This window comes from Pararge aegeria, chromosome 13, assembly GCF_905163445.1.
Source record: "Pararge aegeria chromosome 13, ilParAegt1.1, whole genome shotgun sequence".
Taxonomy (NCBI): Eukaryota; Metazoa; Arthropoda; class Insecta; order Lepidoptera; family Nymphalidae; genus Pararge; species Pararge aegeria.
Window position 1 is genome coordinate 8,348,739 of NC_053192.1, and position 23,263 is coordinate 8,372,001.

Consider the following 23,263-nt stretch of genomic DNA (forward strand, 5'->3'; position numbering starts at 1 on the left):
GAAACCAGTCAATTACTTTAGTTGAAATGTTTAACGACCTTAGCAGCGCAAGAAGCAAGTCAAAATCAACATTATTAAAGGCGTTACTAAAGTCCAGAAGAACAAGAATGGTGACCAATTTATTATCTAAGCCTTTGCGTACGTCATCGTAGACTTTTGTCAGCGCTGTGACCGTACTGTGCCCTTGTCTAAAGCCAGATTGGAACGGGGAGAGAGAATTATTTCTAGTAAGAAAAAGAGAAAGTTGTTTACTAACAATACGTTCCAAAACTTTAGAGAGAAAAGGAAGAATAGAAATTGGTCGAAAATGAGACGGAGTTAAAGGATTAGCTGTTTTAGGAATAGGAATAACATACGCCTTCTTCCACCCAGAAGGAAAAGTACACGAAGATAGTGAGAAATTTAACAAGTGTGAAAGAATAGGACCTATGTTATCAAGAAGTAAAAGAATCATTCTTCGACCAATTCCATCACTGCCAACTGCATCAGACTTGATGGCTAAAACATGTTTCCTAATTTCATCAAATGTCACCTCGCAGAATTGAAATGCTGGGAATTCAGGTATAGGCAAGGAGAGTAAACGATTAAGCGTAGTAAGCTTCATTTGACTATCCAGGGTAGAAGTTTTAGTAAAGTGCTGATTAAGTGTATTAAGGTCTGGGATACTATGGACCAGCTTTTGCTGTCGACCTATACCCAACGAATTCAAAAACCTCCAGGCCTTTGAAGTATTTAAATTATGAACGGAGTTGTGAATAAAATTTCGTTGAGCATCCCGACATATTCTACTGCAACGATTGCGGAGTTGTTTATACTTTGTAAGATTTTCCTCTGTCGGCCGCAGCTTGTACTTATTTTTGGCAGTATTGCGTTTGCTCATGAGAGCTTTAATCTCAGGAGTTAACCACGGCGCAGGAAGATGTTTTAGTTTAACGGGTCTTAAAGGAGCGTGCACATCGAAGAGTTCTGTTAGAAGAGAGTTGAAAATATCTAACTTATGTTGCATTGTTTCAGCATTAAAAACCGAAGTCCAGTTTATTTTGTTTAAATCAGACATAAACAATAAATTGTTATAATTTCTAAAACTACGTCGCATAACAACAGTTGGCTTAGCTTTCGGAGGCCGAATTCTGTACGATGTAAATACCAAGTCGTGATAGGAGAAGGCTTCAGCAGGTAACTGACCATGATAATCAACAAAATCAGGTGAGGAAACTATCATTAAATCTAGGAGTGAGGGCGTACAGTTAGGGAAAAAATGTGTTGCATTAGTAGGCAAAATAGTTAAATTACAGCCACTGACTATATTTTTAAGTTTTCTAGCACGATGGTCATCTTTAATGAGACAAGTATTAAAGTCTCCCATTATAATTGTATGATCAGCAGAAGTGGAAAATTGCTCAAGTAAGGTTTCAAATTTCTCAAAATAGTTAAAATGAAGGGAAGGACAGTAGAAAACACCCAACAATAACTTGAGATGGCCAAATAACACCTCAACAAACAAGTGTTCGGCAGATTCTGAATACGCTGTAGGAGATTTATCAAGGATAGTAAACGGAATGTGACTACGAAGATATATTGCTACCCCTCCGCCTCCCTTGCCTGTCCGATCATTTCGGATAAGATGAAAGCCAGGCAAGCTGTAGGAGGTAGAAGGTAGACAAGGTTTGAAGAAAGTTTCGGACACCAAGACTGCATGGATGTTTCTACAGTCGAATGAGGACAGAAAATCGGGAAAATGGGCAGGAATACTCTGTGCATTGATATGCACAGCATTAAAGTTTTTTGTGAAGGAGGAAAATGCGGAATCTAAGAGACAGCTAAGCGGCTGTGAAACACTATAATAACTGTCACACGAAGACAAAGATTCAGGAAAACTGATGTCATTCTCTGGATCGCCTTCAAGAGACGTCGCGCTGGAAAACATACTATATAATATAATAAAAATAAATACCAAAATAATATTAATGTTATAAAAATAGAATTAAAAAAAAAAAAAAAAAAACAATAGTTATAAAACAAACGTATGATTATCAACTATGTATATATGTAGAATTAACTATAGTTCCTACAAAAATTACCCATTACCCGCCAGCAACAAATTACTAATATTTATACTATGCAATAAACGAACTCTATAGGTTGAAACATCACAAAGTAAGCTTGCAGAAACCTGTCGCATGTTATACAGGTACAAGGCAGCAAACTAATCTAAACACTTTTCTTAAATCTATTTACACTAAATACAATCATTGTTTACGCAAATCACAGAACTTATGTGACATAAAACATACTGAGAGATAAAGTATATTGAACACTGAAGACATGGCTGTACGGTTATATACCTTTGCCTCTTCTCTATAGGAATCAAAAAAGAAGAAAAAAAAAATAAAATAATAAATTGACATGTGTTAACTGTCAGTCCGTTTTGTCATGTTTTCAATAATTGATTTTGACAGCAACAAATAAATAAATGATTGTAGTTATACAATTAGAAAATATTTGAGGGTGCTTATTCAATAAAAACAAAGCAAGTGACTTCAAAACTACAAAATGTGTAAATACCGAGATAACTGCAAGCTACTATAAGAAGAGTACCACGAAATCATACCAAGGTGGCAAAAAGAGCCTTAGTGTTTATCTTCTAGCGAGCCTTTTCTGCCTCATTGGTGTCTTCACCGCCGGTTTAACGACTTTCGGCGCCGCGGAAGTAGTCTTTGAGTTGGACACCCCAGCAGACGGTTCAGCAGTAGTTGGAACTTGAACATCACTGTTAGCTTGGGGGATAGCATTTACCTCTGCCTTGGAAGTGACTCGGTGGCGTTTACCGTCTTCCCCAACAATCAATATGAGGCCTTCCTTTGTCCAACACTTGGACACCCCAAACCTCTGCCGGGCCGCCATGAAGGCATCATGTCTATCTTTAGTTAAGAATTCAGACAAGGTGATACCGGTATTCTTGAGGGATGTTTTAGCATACCAGACCTGATTCTTAGTTGGCATGTCCTGAAACTTAAGTAAAATAGCCCGGGGCTTGTCCCCTTTGGGCTGACCCAAACGTTGGCAGCGACTAATGCAGTCTTCCTGTAAGTCAGGTAGCTTGAGGTGATTAGACAATGAAGAAGTCACTGTGGTCAACAAATTGTCATTATTACCCTCAGGAACTCCATGCACCAACAACATCTTTCTCCTGCTCCGCATCTCCAGCTGATCTGTCTGTTTAGCAAGAAGTTCCACTTGTTGCTGGAGTCCGGCAAGTGCAGAAAGTACAAAGGCTCTAAATGCATTGAATTGCCCGGCAATATTGGAAGTGGGACTTGCAGCTGGAATAGCTCCTTGCAAGCTCTTCTGGAATTCTGCCATTTGAGTGTTAAAATGGTCAGTCATTGTTTGAATTGAGTTTTGAATGGCTTCCATAGTATTTTTATTAGGCAAAAAGTGCTTTATATAGAAAGTGTTATGACTAAACTCAAAACTTCACAAACTGCACTTTTATGGATTATTTGTTTGGAACTAAGGCTGGCAGGTATTTAACTACTTAAAACATGTTTATTTAAATACTATTTGTAATTTTAATTGAATTAAATAATAAGAAGACCGAAAAAACGCGTGTGTTTGTTTTGCGCGCCTACCCGCGTTTCTTTGTCTGTTTGTTTGTTATCTAAATTCAGCCCAACCGATTATTATGGAATATAGATAGTACATATGCAGCTTGCATCCTGGAGGCGGATTTAGGATACTGTTTTTCCCGGAAAAAATAATGCTTTTCGAGGGATTTAAAAGTAGTAATTATCGCAAGTAACTGCTTTTGTATCATCATTTTGTTAAGTAGGTGTGAGTATAAAAAATGAACTTTTTCATTTCATTTTATCTATAGCTAACTGATCGTATCACTCGAGATTATCTTCGAACGTTAGATTTGATAATATTAAAAAAAAATCGCCTACAAATGTTTCTCATAATTTAAATTATTTCCACAGCTTATGATTATAATGGTTCTACCTAACAAAAAAATATTATAAATTATTAATTGCGTTTCAGTTTTTTTTTAATATTTATGCTGTGAATCTTAGGAAATTTGATTTTTTGATCCAACCGGGTGCCTGAAGTTGCCACTAATCGCCCGTAACCTAAAGAGTGAACCAGAAACCACTTTTAACGACTTGTCGTCTCACTGTCTACCGATCCATGTGCCATTTATAACCTTTCTGGACGCATTTATTTTCGAAAGCTGGAAGATTTTTTAAATATAAAACAAATTAACATAAAAAGGATAGTTATTTTTTTTATAGAAATGAAATACCTGTTGACCGAAACTTCGCCTAGGTTTTTTGTTTGGTTTTTAAAAATCCTGCAGGAATTAGTTTTCTCGGGATAACAAGTATATCTGCTAACGATTTTATAAACTAGACAATAACACCCTATTTTAAAATATTAATTAATTCTTTAAACCTTCTCGTATACGTTACTACCGGATGTCAGGAACTTCGACTGCGTTGAATACCTCCCTTAAGATTAACTAATTTTCCCGCGGCACCTGTTTCAGTCTAAGAACACAGGCAAGCTGAAGCCAAATCAAAAAAGTCAAAAAACCCAATTTAGGTTAGAAATTTAGAAAAGGAAGTAGTTGAAACTGTGAATCACGTACATCTATGTATCTAACCCAAAGCTAAAATCCTAATTTTCGTGGATATAACTTGAAAAACATCGTAATATCGTTTGGGGATTTGCATAATATAATTTGAGCAATGATATCCTTCTTTCCCCAGTTTGACCCCATTAAGGGTTAGGAAATATCATTCTTAGCACATCTCTAGGGTGCTGAAAGAATATTTTATGAAAGTCGCCGAGAGAAGTTTTTTTCGCAAAAGATCGAATTATTATTGTAACAATGCACTAACTACTTGAGTTGTGCCGATCGGTAGTTCAAACGGATGAAGTGTTTACGCAACAAAACGATTTTGTTTTGCTAACATTGAAATTTGAGTATGTATTTGTACTAGACAGTTTCGTATACTATATAAATAAAGATTGCTTAGCGTGTCATTGTAATAATAACAAAATACTAAGCATGTTATTTATAATCATTAACATCCATTAATGTCAATAATAATAAATAATTCCAACATTTGATGGCCGACTGGCGCATTGGTCAGTGAGCCTTCTTTCTGGGTTCATGTCAAACGCCATGGGTTCGATACCGGTACTGAAATTTTTTATAACATAAATGTTTTTCAGTGTCTGGGTGTTTATATGTTTATTATAAGTATTTATATACAACCGTAACACAAGCTACGCTTACTTTGAAGCTAGGTGGTAATGTGTGTATTGTCGTAGTATATTTTTTTTTAATACACTTAACATTATTAAAAGAGTTATAAGAATAATACAATATACGACATAGTTTGTAAGTATGTATTATACTTTTAATGCATGAAATTATACTGGTCCTTCATTCCGAAGATTACTACCTTCCTTGATAGGGAAAGACGGTTCACTAAATAAATACACAGGTACCTACCTAAATGCCTACATATTAATTTAAATATAATTCAAAAAATTCAAAATTCAAAATTCATTTATTTCAAGTAGGCCTAATAAAAGCACTTTTGAAACGTCAAGTCTGTCCGTGTGTAGTGACTCTACCACCGGTTCGGAAAGCAGATTCTACCGAGAAGAAGCCGGCAAGAAACTCAGCAGTTGCTCTTTTCCAACATCAAAAATTGACATTTTATATTTTAACATTCATTTTTCTATCTTGTGAGAGATGAAAGCGGAGCCGGATGCTTCCAAGCAACCTTGTCATTAAGAAACTCATCAATTGTATAATAACCTCGCTGTAATAAATGTGTTTTAACACATTCTTTAAACTTATGCATTGGTAGGTCCAAAATTACCTTATAGACATACAGGTGGCATCAGTGTCATCGATTGACCTGTGCCTGTGCCCAAAAGTGGCACCAGGCGAGATTCAGTAGTGCCTATATTTATAAATGCACCTATATTTAGAATATCTATAAAGTCATGCGAATTATCGAAGATAAAGAATCTTGTCAGTACCTACTTAGTATAAATCTATAAGTTGTACGACAGCGTCAAACGAGTCGAAAATACGATTATTTCTAAACAGTCTCTCCGGTTGTACAGTTGCAGTCCTTAAATGGTCAGGTGGCGCCAGTTTCTCTACCATATACGCAACAGCTATACACTGCAGCGCAGTGATTGATCCACCTTAGAGAACTACTGCGACAAATTCATTGCAAATCTTTATCGACTATTTCAACATCACTGTGCGTACATTATACTTAGGTAAACATTTTTATTAAGAATGCATAAACGTTTGCCTGCAAAACAGAAGCCTTTGGTAAAAAAAGGTTGACTGCTCTTTTAACAGTTATATACATGCGATTAAGTGCTAATTTGGGTATTCAGTAAAAACAATCGTCAGAGCCTATTTATTGTTCTTTATTTAAGTACAATTTATACAACATGTAGATTTATTATGTAATTTATAAATTGTCCAAATTAGCTCTATTTTTACGTCAGGTTTATCGCGTAAATACGCTAATATAGTTAACATAGCTATTATTCTATAGTTTCCACATTTCATATTTACTTTTATCCGTTTACCTAACACTTTTTTTTAAATGTACGGAGTTCAAAATTGATTAACTATCGGGAAACGATAAATATACATTTAATTATAATTGCTTTGGCGTTACAGTTGCTAATAGGTTAAAAGTTAACGATCAAGATTGCTAACTGTATCCCTCCATGAAATTAAACGATTCAATAAATTAGCAAACGAATAAAGAAATTACCACTAAAGTCATTTTCCAATTTTAGCATTTTTATCTTTTTGAACTTACATTTTATTTGTAATTTTAATTTTTGATATTTTCTTTTAATTTTAAATGAAGGGTGAACTTTTTCCACTTTACCGATGGTGAGACGGGCAGTAAATGATTCGAAGTTAAGTTTCGCCTATATGTAATGGGTATATTTGCTGTGTGCAAAAATAGTTGATGTTTCCACGACGTGGAAAGTACCTCATTCATACTTGAGAAGATTTTCCATTTCTTCCTTCACCTGTGTCTTAATGAAATCCTGGTTAAGTTTGTTTTAAATCATTATATGAACAGCTTATTTTGTCTTCATAAACCGGAACGGTTAAAAGCAGCCCGGACAAATATTTTACTCATAGATGTAAATTGTGTTTAAAAAAATAGTTAGGAGATAGTGATTAGCTGTTAAGATTGTTCTTGTATTAAATTACTCACCACTGGGAGGGAATGTAGTACCTTCCGCAGTAAAAAATGCCTTAATTGGCATATGGAAAATATTAAAACATTCGCCATGTTTATTTAACTATGACTATCACACCATTATCACGCTTGGTCTTAGTCCACAAATAACAGTCCGGAACAGTGTTAATTCTGTTTCGAAACATTTATTAACAAGCATCAAAATAGATCCTTTAGTAGTCGGGAATAAAAATAGCCGGCGTGAAGCGCGTGCGGTGAAAATAAAAGTGATATTAAAATCTTTGGGCGTTTCGAGCGACTCTAAATCCTCCAGACCGCAGACTGTCAAAATATTGTCAAAGTGAATTCCGCGCGTCCAATATATTATATGATTTTCCACTTGGCAATAATCCTAGCGATTTATTTCGATCTCGGTAGATATTAAACCGCATACCACATATATCTAGGCGTAGCGTGGTGTCACTCTGGTTCGGGGAGTTCGGTTGTTGAACCTCTTTCTTACTCGTATAAGGCTGAGACTAGCGGGCGACTGGCTAAGCGCATTCAGGGACCTATTTGTAGTGTCAGCGACGGAGGTTGGGCGCTTCTTTGTCATCCCTACTATCGTCACTAACCTACTTTCCATACATTCATTAATTAGTGCACAACTAACCATCGCGAACGTCATACGCGTGTCTCTCTTGCATTTACCGTGGCAATAAATAGTAATATATTGGATAGAAAGCGTTCCTTTGCGGTATTCCACAATATCCTCAACGGGACACAGAGCAAATAGGCCAATACTTTTATAGCCTATAGGGCTGCGCAAAAATTCAAGCGCCTATTTGTCGTATCAGCGACGATCTGTGACTCTTTGCCGGGAAGTAAGGACTTCCCTAGTAATATTAACAATGCGATAAAATAAATAAATAAACATATATACTACGACAATACACACATCGCCATCTAGCCCCAAAGTAAGCGTAGGATGTGTTATGGCCTTTATAGGTACTAAGAAGACTGATGAATATTTTCATGAATAATATACATAAATACTTATAATATATAGATAAACACCAGACACTGAAAAACACTTATGCTCATCACACAAACATTTTCCAGTTGTGGGAATCGAACCCACGGCCTTGGACTCAGAAAGTAAGGTCGCTGCCCACTGCGCAGTCGGCCGTCCCAATGTTTTTTGATTTGTTCGTAAGCCCTTTTTTACCTCAGCAACGAAGCGATGGATTGACGTGATTTTTGCATAGAGATAGTAATATATGGGCCTGACAGTACTATATATTATCAAAGCAATAGAGTATTTATTGACTTGTTGCTTTTCCTTTCTTTAACGCACGAACTAAATGCTAATGAGAGCGGTCGACGCAAACGAATCCATTTACTTAACTACTACCTTGATTCTACTTCCTCAGTTAACCCACCTACCAGTATTTAGTATATTATATAACTAATTTGCCTACTCCATACCAAAAGAACCAAAATATCTCGTTCATATTTTAAGTATTTTTGCCGTGGTGTACGATAAAAGTGTAAGTATTCATTCAACTTCTCAGTCCCAGTATATTTAGTGGTGACGACGCGTCACACCCGACCGGAAGTGTCAGTCGACGGCGCGTGCGATGGACCGACTGCACCCATACATTCGGCCATCCATACACCCATTCTCACCATGAAGTGGTAATTTGGCAAAGGCCCCCGTCTACACGTGTCTAGCCGACATGAAAACTGTCACGCCTAGTTTTAAACTATACACTTGACGCATTTTCTTATTGTATTGACGTCGAACGCCCCTGATTACAATGATTCGCCGCCGAATAAAATTAGTGTCGGTACACTTTGGTTGACAAATGCCAATTACGGTAACTCGATTGAAAGGTGTGCTGTTGTTGAATATTGATGTGAAAATGTCTTGCTCGATGCAAAGACAAATTGGTTTTAACAAATATGACGGAATGCGCTTCAAAAAAAGAGTTTTATATTAAACTAGCTGTTGCCCGCAGCAATATTGGCGGAGCTGTGATGTTTTCCGGGATAAAATATAGCCTACGTATCCAGGGAATAATCTATCTTTATGCCAAATTTCTGCCAAAAATGTCCAGTAGTTTTTGCGAAAAAGAGTAACAAACATCCTTTCTATCTATCCACACAAATTTTTGTATTTTTGTAATATTAGATGGAATACAATTTTTTCCTCCATTAACATGTGTATGAATATTTCGTTTTTTTGTATTTTAAAAATCTTGTGCAATGTGTTCAACATGCTGTTGGCGTTACGATGTAAAGTGGGCGTAAAATTATCCCTTTTATTAGAGGGATGGTCAAATAAAAACGTAATATATATTTCCCTTTTTAAGATCTATTTTTACAACCTACTAAGTTTTGTATTGATAAAAAATTTAATTACTCTTTTATCCAGGTTTATAAGTAATAACATATGATATTCGTCGCTAAGCCTCGCGAACCCGAATTGGAGTGTGGTGGGTGTTATCTCGAACGAATGTAAGACTAAACAAGCCCCCTTGTTTAAAATAACGACATTTATAGGATGATGTTAATGATTATATAAAAGTACAAGCCTATCAAACATAGAATAAAAACCATATTGTTCCGAACGCAGTAAACGTGAGAAGGTGCCACGCCCACGTGCCGCTCACCTCACTAGTCATCGAACAAATCTAAGTTTATTACCAACTAATTTACTTAAGTTTTATCGAAATAAAATGTCCATTGAGTGGGAGTCGCTTTGTGTTGATGGGCTGATAATTGCCCGGTAGTTGTAAATGCGTAAGAATGCTGTGGGTGAACAAACTGATATGAAGAAAAGCCGTAGGTAATATGTTTTAGGACGCAACTCGCGTTATAGGTCATGCCATAATTCTATCATCATAAAGATGTCAACTATGTTCATATACCTAAAAGATCTAGTCTATATCTTCATCAGCGTTTATTTTGGTACACGCAGGAAACTTTCCTTGTCCTCCAGGACGCAAGCAACAGCAATATCTACGTAGCAATGGGTATTTTTTGGGGAGGAAGGAAGGTTTATCGGGATAAAAAAAACTTTTCATGTACGTAAATAGGTTTACATACGACTTGTCTTTTACAAGCAATAAGAGCTCTGGTGAAAAGTCGTCAAATTATGTTGATATTTTTTTTAAAAAAACGGAACGGAACGTATCTACATAGTTGTAAAAAATAAGATAATTCAGTGACCGAAATTTGGGTTGAACCTGCTGTAAACTGTTATCTCTATAATATATAACTAACACAACTAACTGTGAAATTTCCTCTTTCACGGTTTTTATCCGGCCCTATATTAACGGTCCTACTTTTTCTTATCTTAACACTTTGATGAATGAAAACCAGCAAATATTACAGATAGAAATTTTTACCTAGTAGGTAGGTACCTACCTACCTACTAGGTAAAAAATTTTTCTCGTGTTTATTGGAAACTAATTTTTATATAACCTCTTCCGTAGTCAACAAGGCACTTTGTCCGTCTGTCAGTCCTTTTGTGGTTTGAGAGTACTTCCCCTAAACAAAACTGAAGACGTTTCTTATCTGTCTTGTAGTACAGCGCGGCACAGGATGGATCTGAACGACTTGCATGGAGGCGTAAACGCTTTTTCCTTACGCGACTATTTCTGCTAGTTAACTCCTTACTAAAACCGCGCTTAGAAACTTAATATTTATTTTTGTTACCTAGAAGTGAGAACAACAAGACTGTACTTAACTTTCGAAAAAACAATAAAAGTTTCAGAATATCTTACTTTATGTACAAACCTACATATGATATGTAACATTCAATATCTTCAAACACAGAACAGATTAGGATAAGCAAAAAGATATTATTTTGTATGGGACTGAACATCTAGTGTATTATAATTGATGGAAGAAGTTTACTCTAAAATACCAATTGTATAGAAGTAGACACATTAGAAGAACATTAGATTCCTTAGAAGGGTTAACGTCAGGCATTCGATGATCAATATAAATGTACAAATAGAGAAGTCTGCCATTTGATGTAAGTTTTTCCGACCCCTTATTCCGTGGGAAAAGGGCAAAACGAAGAAGGATACACTTGGTCACAGAGCTAGTGAGCTTTAAAAGGATAAATTATAAATATGGTCGTTTAATTAATCTCAATGCTGTTTCCGAATGATAATTACCCGACATTAATTGGTTTTAACTGAATTGGTTTCGTACAAATTACGCAAGAGTTGACATACCACCCACGTTATCGACGGCATCTTTGCAACGTAATCGCTGTTGCGAGGCTGACTTACTTATTAATTTGGTCGTAACACGCAATAAATATAGTAACAATAATATTTTTATGTGCATGGCGCTTGCGCAACATTTTTCACCTACAAGTGAACTGAGGAGCCACAAATATATATTTTTTAAATTAATAATTTATTACTTGTTTGCAATCACACCTGATGGTAAACGATGACGAGTCCCAAAACGGAATGCGCTTGACTAGAAAGTTAGTATTCACTCTTGATTTGAATGTACTCAGATTATAGGTGGTAGTTAGAACGAAATCTGGAAAGGCATTGGAAATCTTCGCGGTAAGTATTAGAAATTGAAATCAAAATGCCTTTAACGTGTCCGCCTATGGGATATCAGCTACGTAAGGCTGCAGATCTCTACAACTCCTCACGGTATGTTGATAAATCACCACCAGACCAGTTTTTTCAACTTTGAAAGGATTTCATAGCTTGGAAATATAGACGTTAATATAATCCGTTAGTTATTTACACATTTATTGGTTACAAAATTTAATTTGCACTTGGTTAACTTGATTATATTAAAGTCTGAATGTCTTTTTCACAACAATCACCCATTTCATCTTTCTCATGGGTCACAATTTCAACACCTTCGAGATACTCAATGTCTGAATATAACAATATATTTCTTTACCATTTAACTTCACCAACTAACCGCCTCCCGAAAACAATATAAAAACACGAATTTCTTCTCGTATTTGCAGTAATTTTGGTTTTAAAAAATTCATAAAATTCCTTGTCCCGCTAGAACGTTTCGAGATATTGAATATTTTCTAATTCTGCTCCGATAGCTGATTTAAAAATGACCTCCCTCACCTATAATAAATATTTATATATTATTTTTATTTATTTCGGATAACGAAGGCACATAAATAAACAGAACTAAATAGTTTAGAATAGCAGGCGTGGGTATGTCTTGATAGTCTTCACATTAGTAAAGTTGCTTTCAAGATGTTCGTAGAACGTCGATAAGCGAATCAAGTGGCTACAGATTTTCAGTGCAGCAGATATAGGATTACTCGAAATAGCGCCTGACTCAACAAGATAACAGCGACTTATTTAATTTTCATAATAAATTAGTATGAATAGTAAGTTTATAGCACCTAAACAGTAGTTTACTGAAAATAAGAACTATTTAAATTATAACTATACTAACTGCCTCAGTTACTGCGTGCTGTCGGTCATAAATTAAAATTGTATATTGTCCAATAATGAAAATTAATCGTTGATTATTTCAATACTTATAGTGAAACTTATTAATTAATATGATTTTCGTAAATGAATAGTTTTCTATTGATATATATATATATATGCAACCTAACCTTTATATGACGACGGCCGACTGGCGCAGTAGGCAGCGACCCTGCTTCTTGAGTCCAAGACCGTGGGTTCGATTCCCACAACCGGAAAATGTTTGTGTGATGGACATAAGTGTTTTTCAGTGTCTGGGTGTTTATCTGTATATTATAAGTATTTATGTATTTTATTCATAAAAAATATTCATCAGTCATCTTAGTACCCATAACACAAGCTACGCTTACTTTGGGGCTAGACGGCAATGTGTGTTGTCGTAATATATTTATTTATATGGATAATATGAAAACAAGAGCCGATGACCGACAATTCTTATTTTAATTCTAAATTTTAATAAGATTCGTCAATGATGAAATTATTGACGTACAGTATATGGTTTTTATGTCATCTCTAGCTCATTACAATACCACTGCTGGGCACAGGCATCGGCTTTCATACTTAGGATATATCTTTTTTAGAGCACAGATGCCGCACGCTGCTCCAATGCGGCCTTCTACAGTTAAAATATATATATTAACGTTATATACAGGCCAAGAGGCGTAAATATGAAAACCTGGATAGCAGGCTCATTTTTGTGCCTTTTGGAGTAGAGACTTTGGGACCGTGGGGTCCGGAGGCAAGAGCTCTTTTCAAAGAATTATCGAAAAGGGTTATCGAGTCTACCGGTGATCCTAGAGCGGGCAGTTGCAAATGAGCAACAAAAACAAAGGTGGTAGGTTTGGTCCGTGGCTTGAAATACCATCCTGCGAGCAAAGCCGCGCCGCTAAATGATTTGCCATGTGTCACGATTTACTGTGTCATACGACTGGTCGTGTTCCGGAGCGATGCTCGTAGTAGCTAATTGAGGGGAAATGGGTTTGTACAGTTGTGCTGCATTTGATGATAGGTTTTGATCCGTGTTGTCATGGCGCCGGGCGTCTCGATTTGGAGAGCAGCGGGATCCGAAGCACGGTGCACCGCTGGCCGACCGCAGGTAGTAGGGGGCCCAATTAGTAGGTTAGCCACCTATGAAAGGCTGCCCCGCCACCTCGCGAAAAATCCTGGGATGGCCTTCATCGTGCCGGTTGGCGACCGGAGAGAGGTCCCGATGGCGATTCCCAGGGGGGTTCGGGCGTCCCCGCGGTCTCCAGTCGAGTCTACCATCAGCGTCGCGGTGACGAAGGTCATGGTATCTAAAATGCTGCATCTCGTACAACTTCCAATTCCCCTACCTATCCACTACCCCCACATAATAATGAAGCGTAACAGAAAAAGAAGTAAGGTTACACAGCGGCTGCACTACCTCTCATTCACAGTGCACCTCTCTAACATTCGAGGACTGCACTCCAATCTCTACGCGGTTCATCACCATCTTGAGACCTCTAAGCCGCATATGCTTTTCCTTACGGAGACGCAAATAGTCAGTCCTGCAGATGTAGGATACCTGCAGTACCCCGGGTACTCGCTTGAGCACAATTTTAAACCTCGCGCAGGGGTCTGCATGTACGTTCGAGACAACATCTGCTGCCAACGTCTCCGTAATTTGGAGGTACCAAACTTCTCTGTTCTGTGGTGCTTGGTAGATACGGGTTTAGAGCGTACGATTTATGCGTGCGTCTATCGTTCGCATAGCGGCGACCAGGAGACCACTCAGCTGTTCAACTATCTCTGCGAAAGGGCAGATACCGTTCAGCGTCGGTATCCGACTGCTAGGCTTGTATTTCTGGGGGATTTTAATGCCCACCACCAAGAGTGGCTATACCCGTACCAGAAAACCGATCATGCTGGGAGAGAGGCGCGCAAATTTGCATTATCGTTAGATCTCTCTCAGCTCGTTCACGTAGCCACGCGGATACCTGATGTTAACGGTCATACACCCAATTGTTTGGACCTTCTGCTAACAACCGACCCAGACAGTTTTTCGGTGTCAGTTTCAGCTCCCTTAGGTACTTCCGACCACTGTCTGGTGAAGTCTGTATCAAACTACTACCCTCCCGCCTCTGATTCCACTGTTAAGAGACGAGTGTGGCGATACAGGTTGGCAGATTGGGATGAGATGCGTCATTTCTTTGCATCCTATCCTTGGCGGCAAATTTGTTTCTCTTCCAAAGACCCTTCGAGCTGTGAGAAAGCTATATCAGGCGTGATACGTCAGGCAATGGAGTTCTTCATACCATTCTCTGACGTATCACTAGCTGGCAAAACTCCCCCGTGGTACAACGCTGAATGTGCCAGTGCAGAGGCACGAAAACAGTCTGCGTTTGTAGCTTGGGCGGATGCTCGTGCTCATAAGGCTTTGGACGTCAGGGATAAGAAAAAAGAATTCAATATTGCCGCCAAATCCTACAAGCGGGTCCTCAAAAAGTCTCGCTTCGGCCGCACCAATCGCATTGGACGTAAACTAGCTGCTCTTCCCAGTGGTAGTAAAGCTTTCTGGTCACTCGCGAAGTCGGTCGAGGCAAACTTTTGTCGTTCTTCGCTGCCGCCCTTGCAGAAACCTGACGGGTCATTGGCAGTGTCTGCAGCAGAAAAAGCAAATCTCCTTGCATCTCTGTTTGCGGAAAACTCGCGTCTGGATGCTGGAAGTACCCCCCCACCGCGCCTTCTACCGTGCGACTCAGTCATGTCTGAGATCCATATACACCAGCACGAGGTCTTAAAAGCACTTCGCAACCTTGACGTGAGTAAAGCCAGTGGCCCAGATGGTATATCTGCAGTTGTCCTGCGGAACTGTGCTCCTGAGTTGTCTCCTGTGCTGACACGCTTGTTTCGACTCTCTCTAAATTCTGCTCAAGTCCCAAAATCTTGGAAGATTGCGAATGTGCAGCCAGTACCCAAGAAAGGTAGTCGTGCGGACCCGGCCAATTACAGACCTATTGCCATCACGTCCATACTCTGTAAAACTATGGAACGTGTACTCAATAACAAGCTCCTCTCATACCTAGAAGGAAACGATCTTATATCAGACCGACAGTATGGTTTCCGTAAGAACCGGTCTACTGGTGATCTTCTAGTGTATGCCACTCATACATGGGGCGAAGCCATTGAGAAACACGGTGAGGCACTTGCTGTCTCTCTGGATATCTCCAAGGCTTTTGATCGGGTCTGGCACGGCGGCCTTCTCAGTAAGCTTTCTGCTTACGGAATACCTGCTGGCCTTTGCAGCTGGATATCTGATTTTTTGAGGGAACGGTCTTTTCGAGTGGTTGTCGATGGCCACTCTTCTAACCTCATGGCTGTCAATGCCGGTGTTCCTCAGGGATCTGTCCTCTCCGCTACTCTCTTTCTGCTACACATCAACGATCTTTTGAATCCCAATCTTTTTGGGTACGCTGATGACAGCACCGTTACGGAGAGGTACTTGTCCAGCCCTAGGGCCAGTGCTAATGATATCCTTGAGCATAGAGAGTCCTTGGTGGAGCGTATTAACTTGACTCTAAAAGAGGTGTCTGATTGGGGTGACGCCAATTTGGTTAAGTTCAATGCTGCCAAGACGCAGTCGTGTTTATTTTTTCAAAAAAGAGCCCTTTCACCTTGGCTCCCACTTTCCGGGGTGTATCCGTACCAATTAGCGACCATATTGAGCTCTTGGGTGTCAACATCTCATCCAATCTCAATTTTGGCAAATGCATCGAGTCCAAAGCCAAAGTGGCAGCTAAAAAACTTGGTATCCTCAATAAGGTTAGGCGGTACTTCACGCCAGGTCAACGCCTCGCACTGTACCAGGCTCAAGTGCGAACCTGCATGGAGTACTGTAGTCACCTGTGGGGTGGCTCTGCCAAGTACCAACTTGAAGCTTTGGATTCGGTGGATCGTCGCGCCAGGAGAATTATAGGCGACAATTCGTTAACGCAGGCGAAACTACATAGTCTCCAGCACCGACGCAATGTTGCCTGTTTATCGGTTTTTTACCGGATATACTTCGGTGAGTGTGCTCAGGAACTTCACAATCTTGTTCCCCCTTCCCCGTTTTACCACAGAACAGCGAGACACCGAGAGCGGTGGCATCCTTATGTGGTTGATATCCCATCAACACGCACGAAACGTTTTTTATCCACGTTTCTGATACGTGCCGCTAAGATGTGGAACGCCCTCCCGGTAACTGTGTTTCCTGCCACGTATAATTTAGGTACCTTCAAGGCTAGAGTGAATAGGCTTTTTCTAGGCAAGCGTGCTCCAACCTAGACCTCATCATTGCTTTCTAACGGGCATGATTGTCGTCAAACGCTGGCCTATCGTTAATAAAAAATAAAAAAAAAAAAAAAAAAGTTATCTCGGCCAACGAATTAGTTTGGCCATCCAAAGGGGCAATGCTGCCAGTATCTTAGGAGCTGTGCCTCGCTGCGGTGGTTTCGAGGACGTTTTAGATTTTATTTAGTTTTTAATAGTTTATTTTAGGTTATATTTATTTAACGTTATATATATATATATATATATATAAATAGTGTATATACCTGTTACGTACCTGCCTGTATGGCAGTTATATATAACACATAAGCCTCATCGGATTCTAAGCGATATTATACCGGTACGCTAAATCGCTTATCGTCTTTGTAGGCTGCGGTAGGTCTAGCTACGTCTGCCTTACGTAACCTTCCACCAGTCAAAAGGTGCTTGTTGTTAGTGGTAACAACAGCAACCAATGGTTTAAAATGCCCACCAAGGCAAGTTAGTAGTCACAAAAAAAAATCCTAACTCCTGGCTGGTACAGAGTTTTTTTACCCATCAACCATCGATGAATCGCCTGTACAGTATGTACGCACGATGCCTTAAATGTGAATGCGTAGAGCAGTGCGGCACTGCGGCCAGCTTCTGTTAGTGTTAGGATTACCACGTTATGTAAAGCTGATCAATCACGTGTCATAAAACGCAGCGATAGACCCGAAAACCTAATTTTTCTTACCTGACTTATATTGTAAGCGATCTTCTTCACCTGTAAAGTAAGTTTTAAAATGATAAAAAAATCAGAAAAAATTTACTAACTTTTCTTAGTTTATTACTTATATTGAGGAATACATTAAAAAGTACTTTATAAAGTAATGTAGACATTACTGAGACTTTTGGCTATTAAAAATTAATAATCAAATAATAAAAATTAAATAATTTATTCTGAACTTGAGTTGTATACCCAGAGATCATAAAAAAGAAAAAAGTTAATTAAAATAAAACAAAATAAAGATATTTATCCCTACAACTATTTATTTTTATGCCACTACATAAATTATACTTGCCCATGGCTGCAATCTTAGAGATCGCTACTAAGCGATGAGGCCGCCCTTTGTATCCTACTTTTTAAGTTTATTTTTGTTGTGTCCATTGTTTTTTTTTTACTATTTGTGGTTTACAAATAAAGTGTATAAATAAATAAATAAATAAATAAATAAATAAGTGAATCTTAAATGACCACCGCCTAATGTAATGAAGCAGTGTATGGTATTAAGCTAACAAATCGGTTTCTATGTATATAAATCGGCATAATGCCGGAGCGATACATCGCTTCGTGGCACGTCTTTGTTGGTATGGAGGTAACTAGCCACAGCATAGTCTTCCACCAGACCTGATATTTTGAAAATAGCCAGGACAGTCCTCGGAATCCTTGCGAGTTGGTGTGGTGAGCGGGCGCACGCATCGCCAGCGGCGGTGGCCGGGTATATTTTTATTTGCCGATATCGCTGGTCGGCGCCTGCTCCATTAGTCATGTGACAGTATCGACACAACATCGGCCCTCTCGGCCCTCTTTTAATTCCATCGATGCCAGACCGAACCCGCAGTATGCAAATTTACACGAACAGAACAACTGATGAATGATATACTGACGCGCCGGTGCGTATGTTAGCGCGACTCCCTCTGATGTATCGCGCTAATGGCGGTGCGAGTGTTCAACGATTGGATCGATTGCAGTTATGTTAGCGCCGCTTAAAATAGAGTTTACATATTTATGTATTTAATTGAACCACCTACATAATTGCATTGTGGATACCATATTAAAACTGCGTCTAAAAATTATTATTTCTTCCTAAACAGAACAAATCTGAAACGTTTTCGAACAAGTTTTATTACTATACTCTATTTTAATCTCTATTTTATTTTCTAATAGTTTTTTATCTCCTTTTGTGGTTTGTATTGTCATTAAAAGTGACCTAAAATTACTATGTTGGCATTTAAACTAGCAGAGTGGTTTCGGTAAAATTAAAAATGCAGTGAGCGTCTTACTGTACTAGAGCAGAGAGGTTCCCACGATCTGACCAGAAACTTAAAAGATTTTAATTAATCAACCACAACCTCGTGTGTTGTAGTATAAACTGTACCTACTAGATAGATAAACGTGGTCTATTGTATTAACAATTCTTTATTTATCTACAGCGTTTTGAAATACATATCGAAAATTGCGGAACCGACTGGATTTGACTACGATTCTCTCTGGCTATCGATATGCCTTTATTTTTCTGTGTGGTGTACAATTAACGTAGTGTGTATACCGTATACATGTAGTGAATTTATGGGAATTGTCAAAAATCATGTACAAGAACAAAACTATTCATGCGATGAAAGCTCTAGTGAAGTTTTCATACTCGTAAAAAGATAAACAAAATAATTAAACTAAACAAAAATGTGCCTAATATCTTAATATTTAGAAAAAAATATTTCACAAAATATTCATAGATTGTTTGAAAAGTTTTACCATGCAAGCCCCTTGTTACTAAGTCAGGAGCTGTTTAGGGGATCCCAGCCAGATCGAGAAAAATACGTCAGTTGTGTACCGATTTGGTGAGTCCATAGTTACCCAGTCAATATCTGATGAGGATATCCTATAGAAATCAAAAATAAAATTCAAGTTCTTTTTTTGAAGTTTTCTTCAGATTGCACTTAATATGATGGGTATAAGGAAATTTGTTTACAATAAACATTAAGATTAATTTGCAATAATTCCTTTAAAGCTAATTTCGCTGATTTTCATATTAGTAGCTTATCGCGGATTATCGCAAATTAAGCTTAATTTACATTGTATGTAATGGAATTCCGCAAAGTAACGTCAGCTTCTATCCAAGAAATTTGTACCAAAATGTTGTAGGAGATTAAGCGTGTCAATATCTCACTTACGTAATATTTGAGTATCAAACAACGTTGTGCACAGGAATAGTGTGCGACGGCGGCGTCTGCGCAAGGGTCAATGCGCCGGCTGACTCACCATACGACATATGTACCTACGCTATCACAATATTACTTTCTTATAAGGTTGTCGCGTTTAAATAATGCATGTAATGTAACTGGTCGCAATTTGTGCGTCGAGGGCGTTCGAGAGGGGTCGGCGGTTCTGAAGTGCGTGCATCGCGAATGACTCCGCCGCCTGTGATGCCTGGAGTGTTTGTTTACAGCTAATGAAAGCTTGTTTACGACCGTAGTACACAGAAGATACATCTGTAGGCTTGGCGCAAGTATTCATGTACTAATGTCACATCCACGTTAGAATCCTAGCTAGGGTTTTTGGCGAGCTTCCTGGCGCAGTGAGGAGACAGCGCCATCACTGCGTCAGGAAAACGAGGTCCTGGCGGCGATTTATCATCTTTCCAATAACATACCGCCAAACTATATAGCGTTCCGGTTTGTTTCCCCACCCCTAGCAGGTTAACCCGCTACCATCCAGATAGGAAATAAAAATAAAACAATATTGATGATATTAGTAGAAGTAAGCACAAGTAGGCCTAATATAAGAACTACTGAAACGTCGAGACTCTGGTGATTCTACCACCTTTACTTTGTTTGTTTCGACTCTACAATCGCTTCGGAGGGCAGATTTTACCAAGAAAATAACACTAAAATAATTTCAACAAGGGTTCTTTTCCAACATCCTTTGACAATTTGGCAAAGCCGAAATCATCCTTACAACCTTATTATTACCAAATGCATCCGTTGCATAGTTATTTTGATGTACTAAATATATTAAATGCTCTGTTTAAACTCATACATTGATATTAAAGTAGGAAAGCCCTTATGACTTTTATGAACATGCTACGGAGATTTATTTATTATTTATTAAGGGTTGTGGACTGGTGGTAAAAAGGCCGTGAAGGCATGCGGTTTCGCACCTCACATATCGATTCCATCTTAAACAGCCGCATCAATTGCATACAAAATCAGCGAGGGCTCTGAGTAGGGTCGCCAACCGATACTGATTTTCCGAGACGTCTCACTTGTTTCCATTAATCGCATACAAAGTTTTTCTCTTCTCTCATATACATTTCGAACTTAGATCTTAATACCATAGCTTGAAGAAGTATTATTTTAAAATTACAGTTTTATATGATACACCTTGATGTCCTTTATCCACAAGATCCACATGATGTCCTTAATCCAATTTATAGACAAGAGTGTCAACTTTAAACGATCGTATTAAGGGGGCTGGTGAAACTATTACAGTGAACAAGCTAAGTGCAGGCGTCAAAGTGAGATAAGTGTGTAAAATATGAGGACCGGCAACTATGCTTAGATTTTCACGTGCATTGAACTATTCTTTTACATGTTTGGGCCTGACGGCTTAAAATGCTATTCGAGGAAAAACAACGCCAACTTCCTAACTTCAGGACAAGCATTTGAATGTATTGTCTGGCAATTCCAATAACCACAACATTTTATATATTTTAAAACATATATATTTAGCTATCCTTGATAACAAAAAACTGGAAATTGACGGAAGCTATGTTAGACCCGTCACTTGAGCGGATTGTTGATTTATTACGGACGGATTTTTTTTGTATGAGAGAGTAGAAAAGAGATAATGATTACATACAGTTTCTAGATAACAATATCCGAAACATTAATCTGTGAGCTTTTCTTAAGGCGACTCCACACTGTGCAGTGCGCATGCGCACGAACATTGCGAGCCTTGTGAAGCTAATGACAATGGATGCTTAACATTTTACTTTTTATTTCATACATCACTATTAGTAACAGAGCTCGTCCGGGAAAAGGATATCCTAATGATTATTTCTGCCGCTAAGCAGCAAAGGGCGTGGTTGCTGGTGTAGTCACGGCACATGAGGCTTAACACTTCGGCTTGGGGTTGGTGGACACAGGCTAGTACGTTCCATGACGTGTTCTTTCATGCCCTGTAAAGTGTTGTTCTGTTTAAAGGCGATGGATTTCCGCTTACCATCAGTGTATACCAACGTAGTTATCACCATCACCTCACAATTATATAAATGTATGTGTTTGAACGCTTCATAAGTGCCTGCGATAACCTATAGGCCTGCGTGAATAAAGAATGTTTGAATTTAGTGCGCATCTCCACTCACGCTATAATAATATAATAAATCCGTTTAAAAGGAATAAATACCTACGTTCTGGCTAATTGTTACTAATTACCATATACACAAACATTTCATGCTAATCGGCAGGACAAATATTTTATTTATAAACGTATATGTGGGGGAAATAATGAGATTGCTGAAACGATAATTGATATGTTTGCTTTTACATTTAACGTTATACTCAGTAACTACAGCATTCGTCACCACGGCGCGGCGTAAGTTAACGTTAATCAGAAGGACGTTTTAGCAAGTCTACAACGAAATGAAATATACCGCAGCGACACAAGACTGGCATTAAAGACATTATCGTATTATCGATCAACGTCCTTAAAGCGGCTCGCAATTAGTAGTTTCTTTAAGCAAGGTACGAGGTCCGCACTTGTCGGACCTCCCGTGAGAGACGCCGTCGCCTCACGCCGCCTTCTTGTCTTTATGAAATTATCACAAAATTGAGAGATAAAGCCCGTTCCCTGACGATATAATAGCGCCTTCGACCAGTCAACCTTGCCTATTTAAGGCGTGCGACGAATCGACGAGGAAATCGTAAATTGTAGCTGCTGTTCTGTAATTTTTAATAAGATTACCTACTTGTTAATGAATACTGGTTTTTTAAATTGCTAATTTGATTCTTTAAACTATACAATTTTTTGAAGCTTACATAAATCCTACAAACCTCACATCTGCAACAAATTCAAATTCAAATTCAAAATTTCTTTATTCATGTAGGCCTATCACAGGCACTTATGAAGCGTTCATACATGATTGTTTACATAATTGTAACGGGATGGTGATAACTTCGTTCGCCAACTTAAATCTAAAGCTACGAGGGTTCCAAACGCGCCCTGGTCTAAGAAGAGCCCACAACAAACTTAGCCGGGTAAATTTATTTTTTTGTTATCACCATCTTCCAGTAAATTTAAATTAAGCTATGAAGCTAGAGCAATTCACACCCAAGCTTTTTTATCGTTTAAATAATCCTTAATGTTATAATAGGATTTTTCTGTAAGCTTACGTTTTATTTCAATATTACTATATATTTTTAGTTTTATTTCAATATTATTATATACTTCAACTGCCACGGGAGTCTGGTACGGTTGCTGTAACT

General features: G+C 38.3%; 2 protein-coding genes across 2 annotated transcripts in view; one reads left to right on the forward strand and one right to left on the reverse strand.

Annotated features, from left to right (window-relative positions):
• Nucleotides 1-23,263, forward strand: part of LOC120629037 (dorsal-ventral patterning protein Sog) — a 154,643-nt gene that overhangs the window by 31,737 nt on the left and 99,643 nt on the right. The gene's annotated exons all lie outside the window — the stretch shown is intronic.
• On the reverse strand, nt 2,624-3,417 carry LOC120629038. The gene has a single exon (XM_039897777.1). It carries the CDS (start codon nt 3,415-3,417, stop codon nt 2,638-2,640), a length of 780 nt encoding a protein of 259 aa, XP_039753711.1. The 3' UTR covers nt 2,624-2,637.

Coding starts and splice junctions, on each gene's coding strand:
- LOC120629038 (XM_039897777.1), bottom strand. CDS start 3,417: ATGGAAGCCATTCAAAACTCAATTCAAACAATGACTGACCATTTTAAC.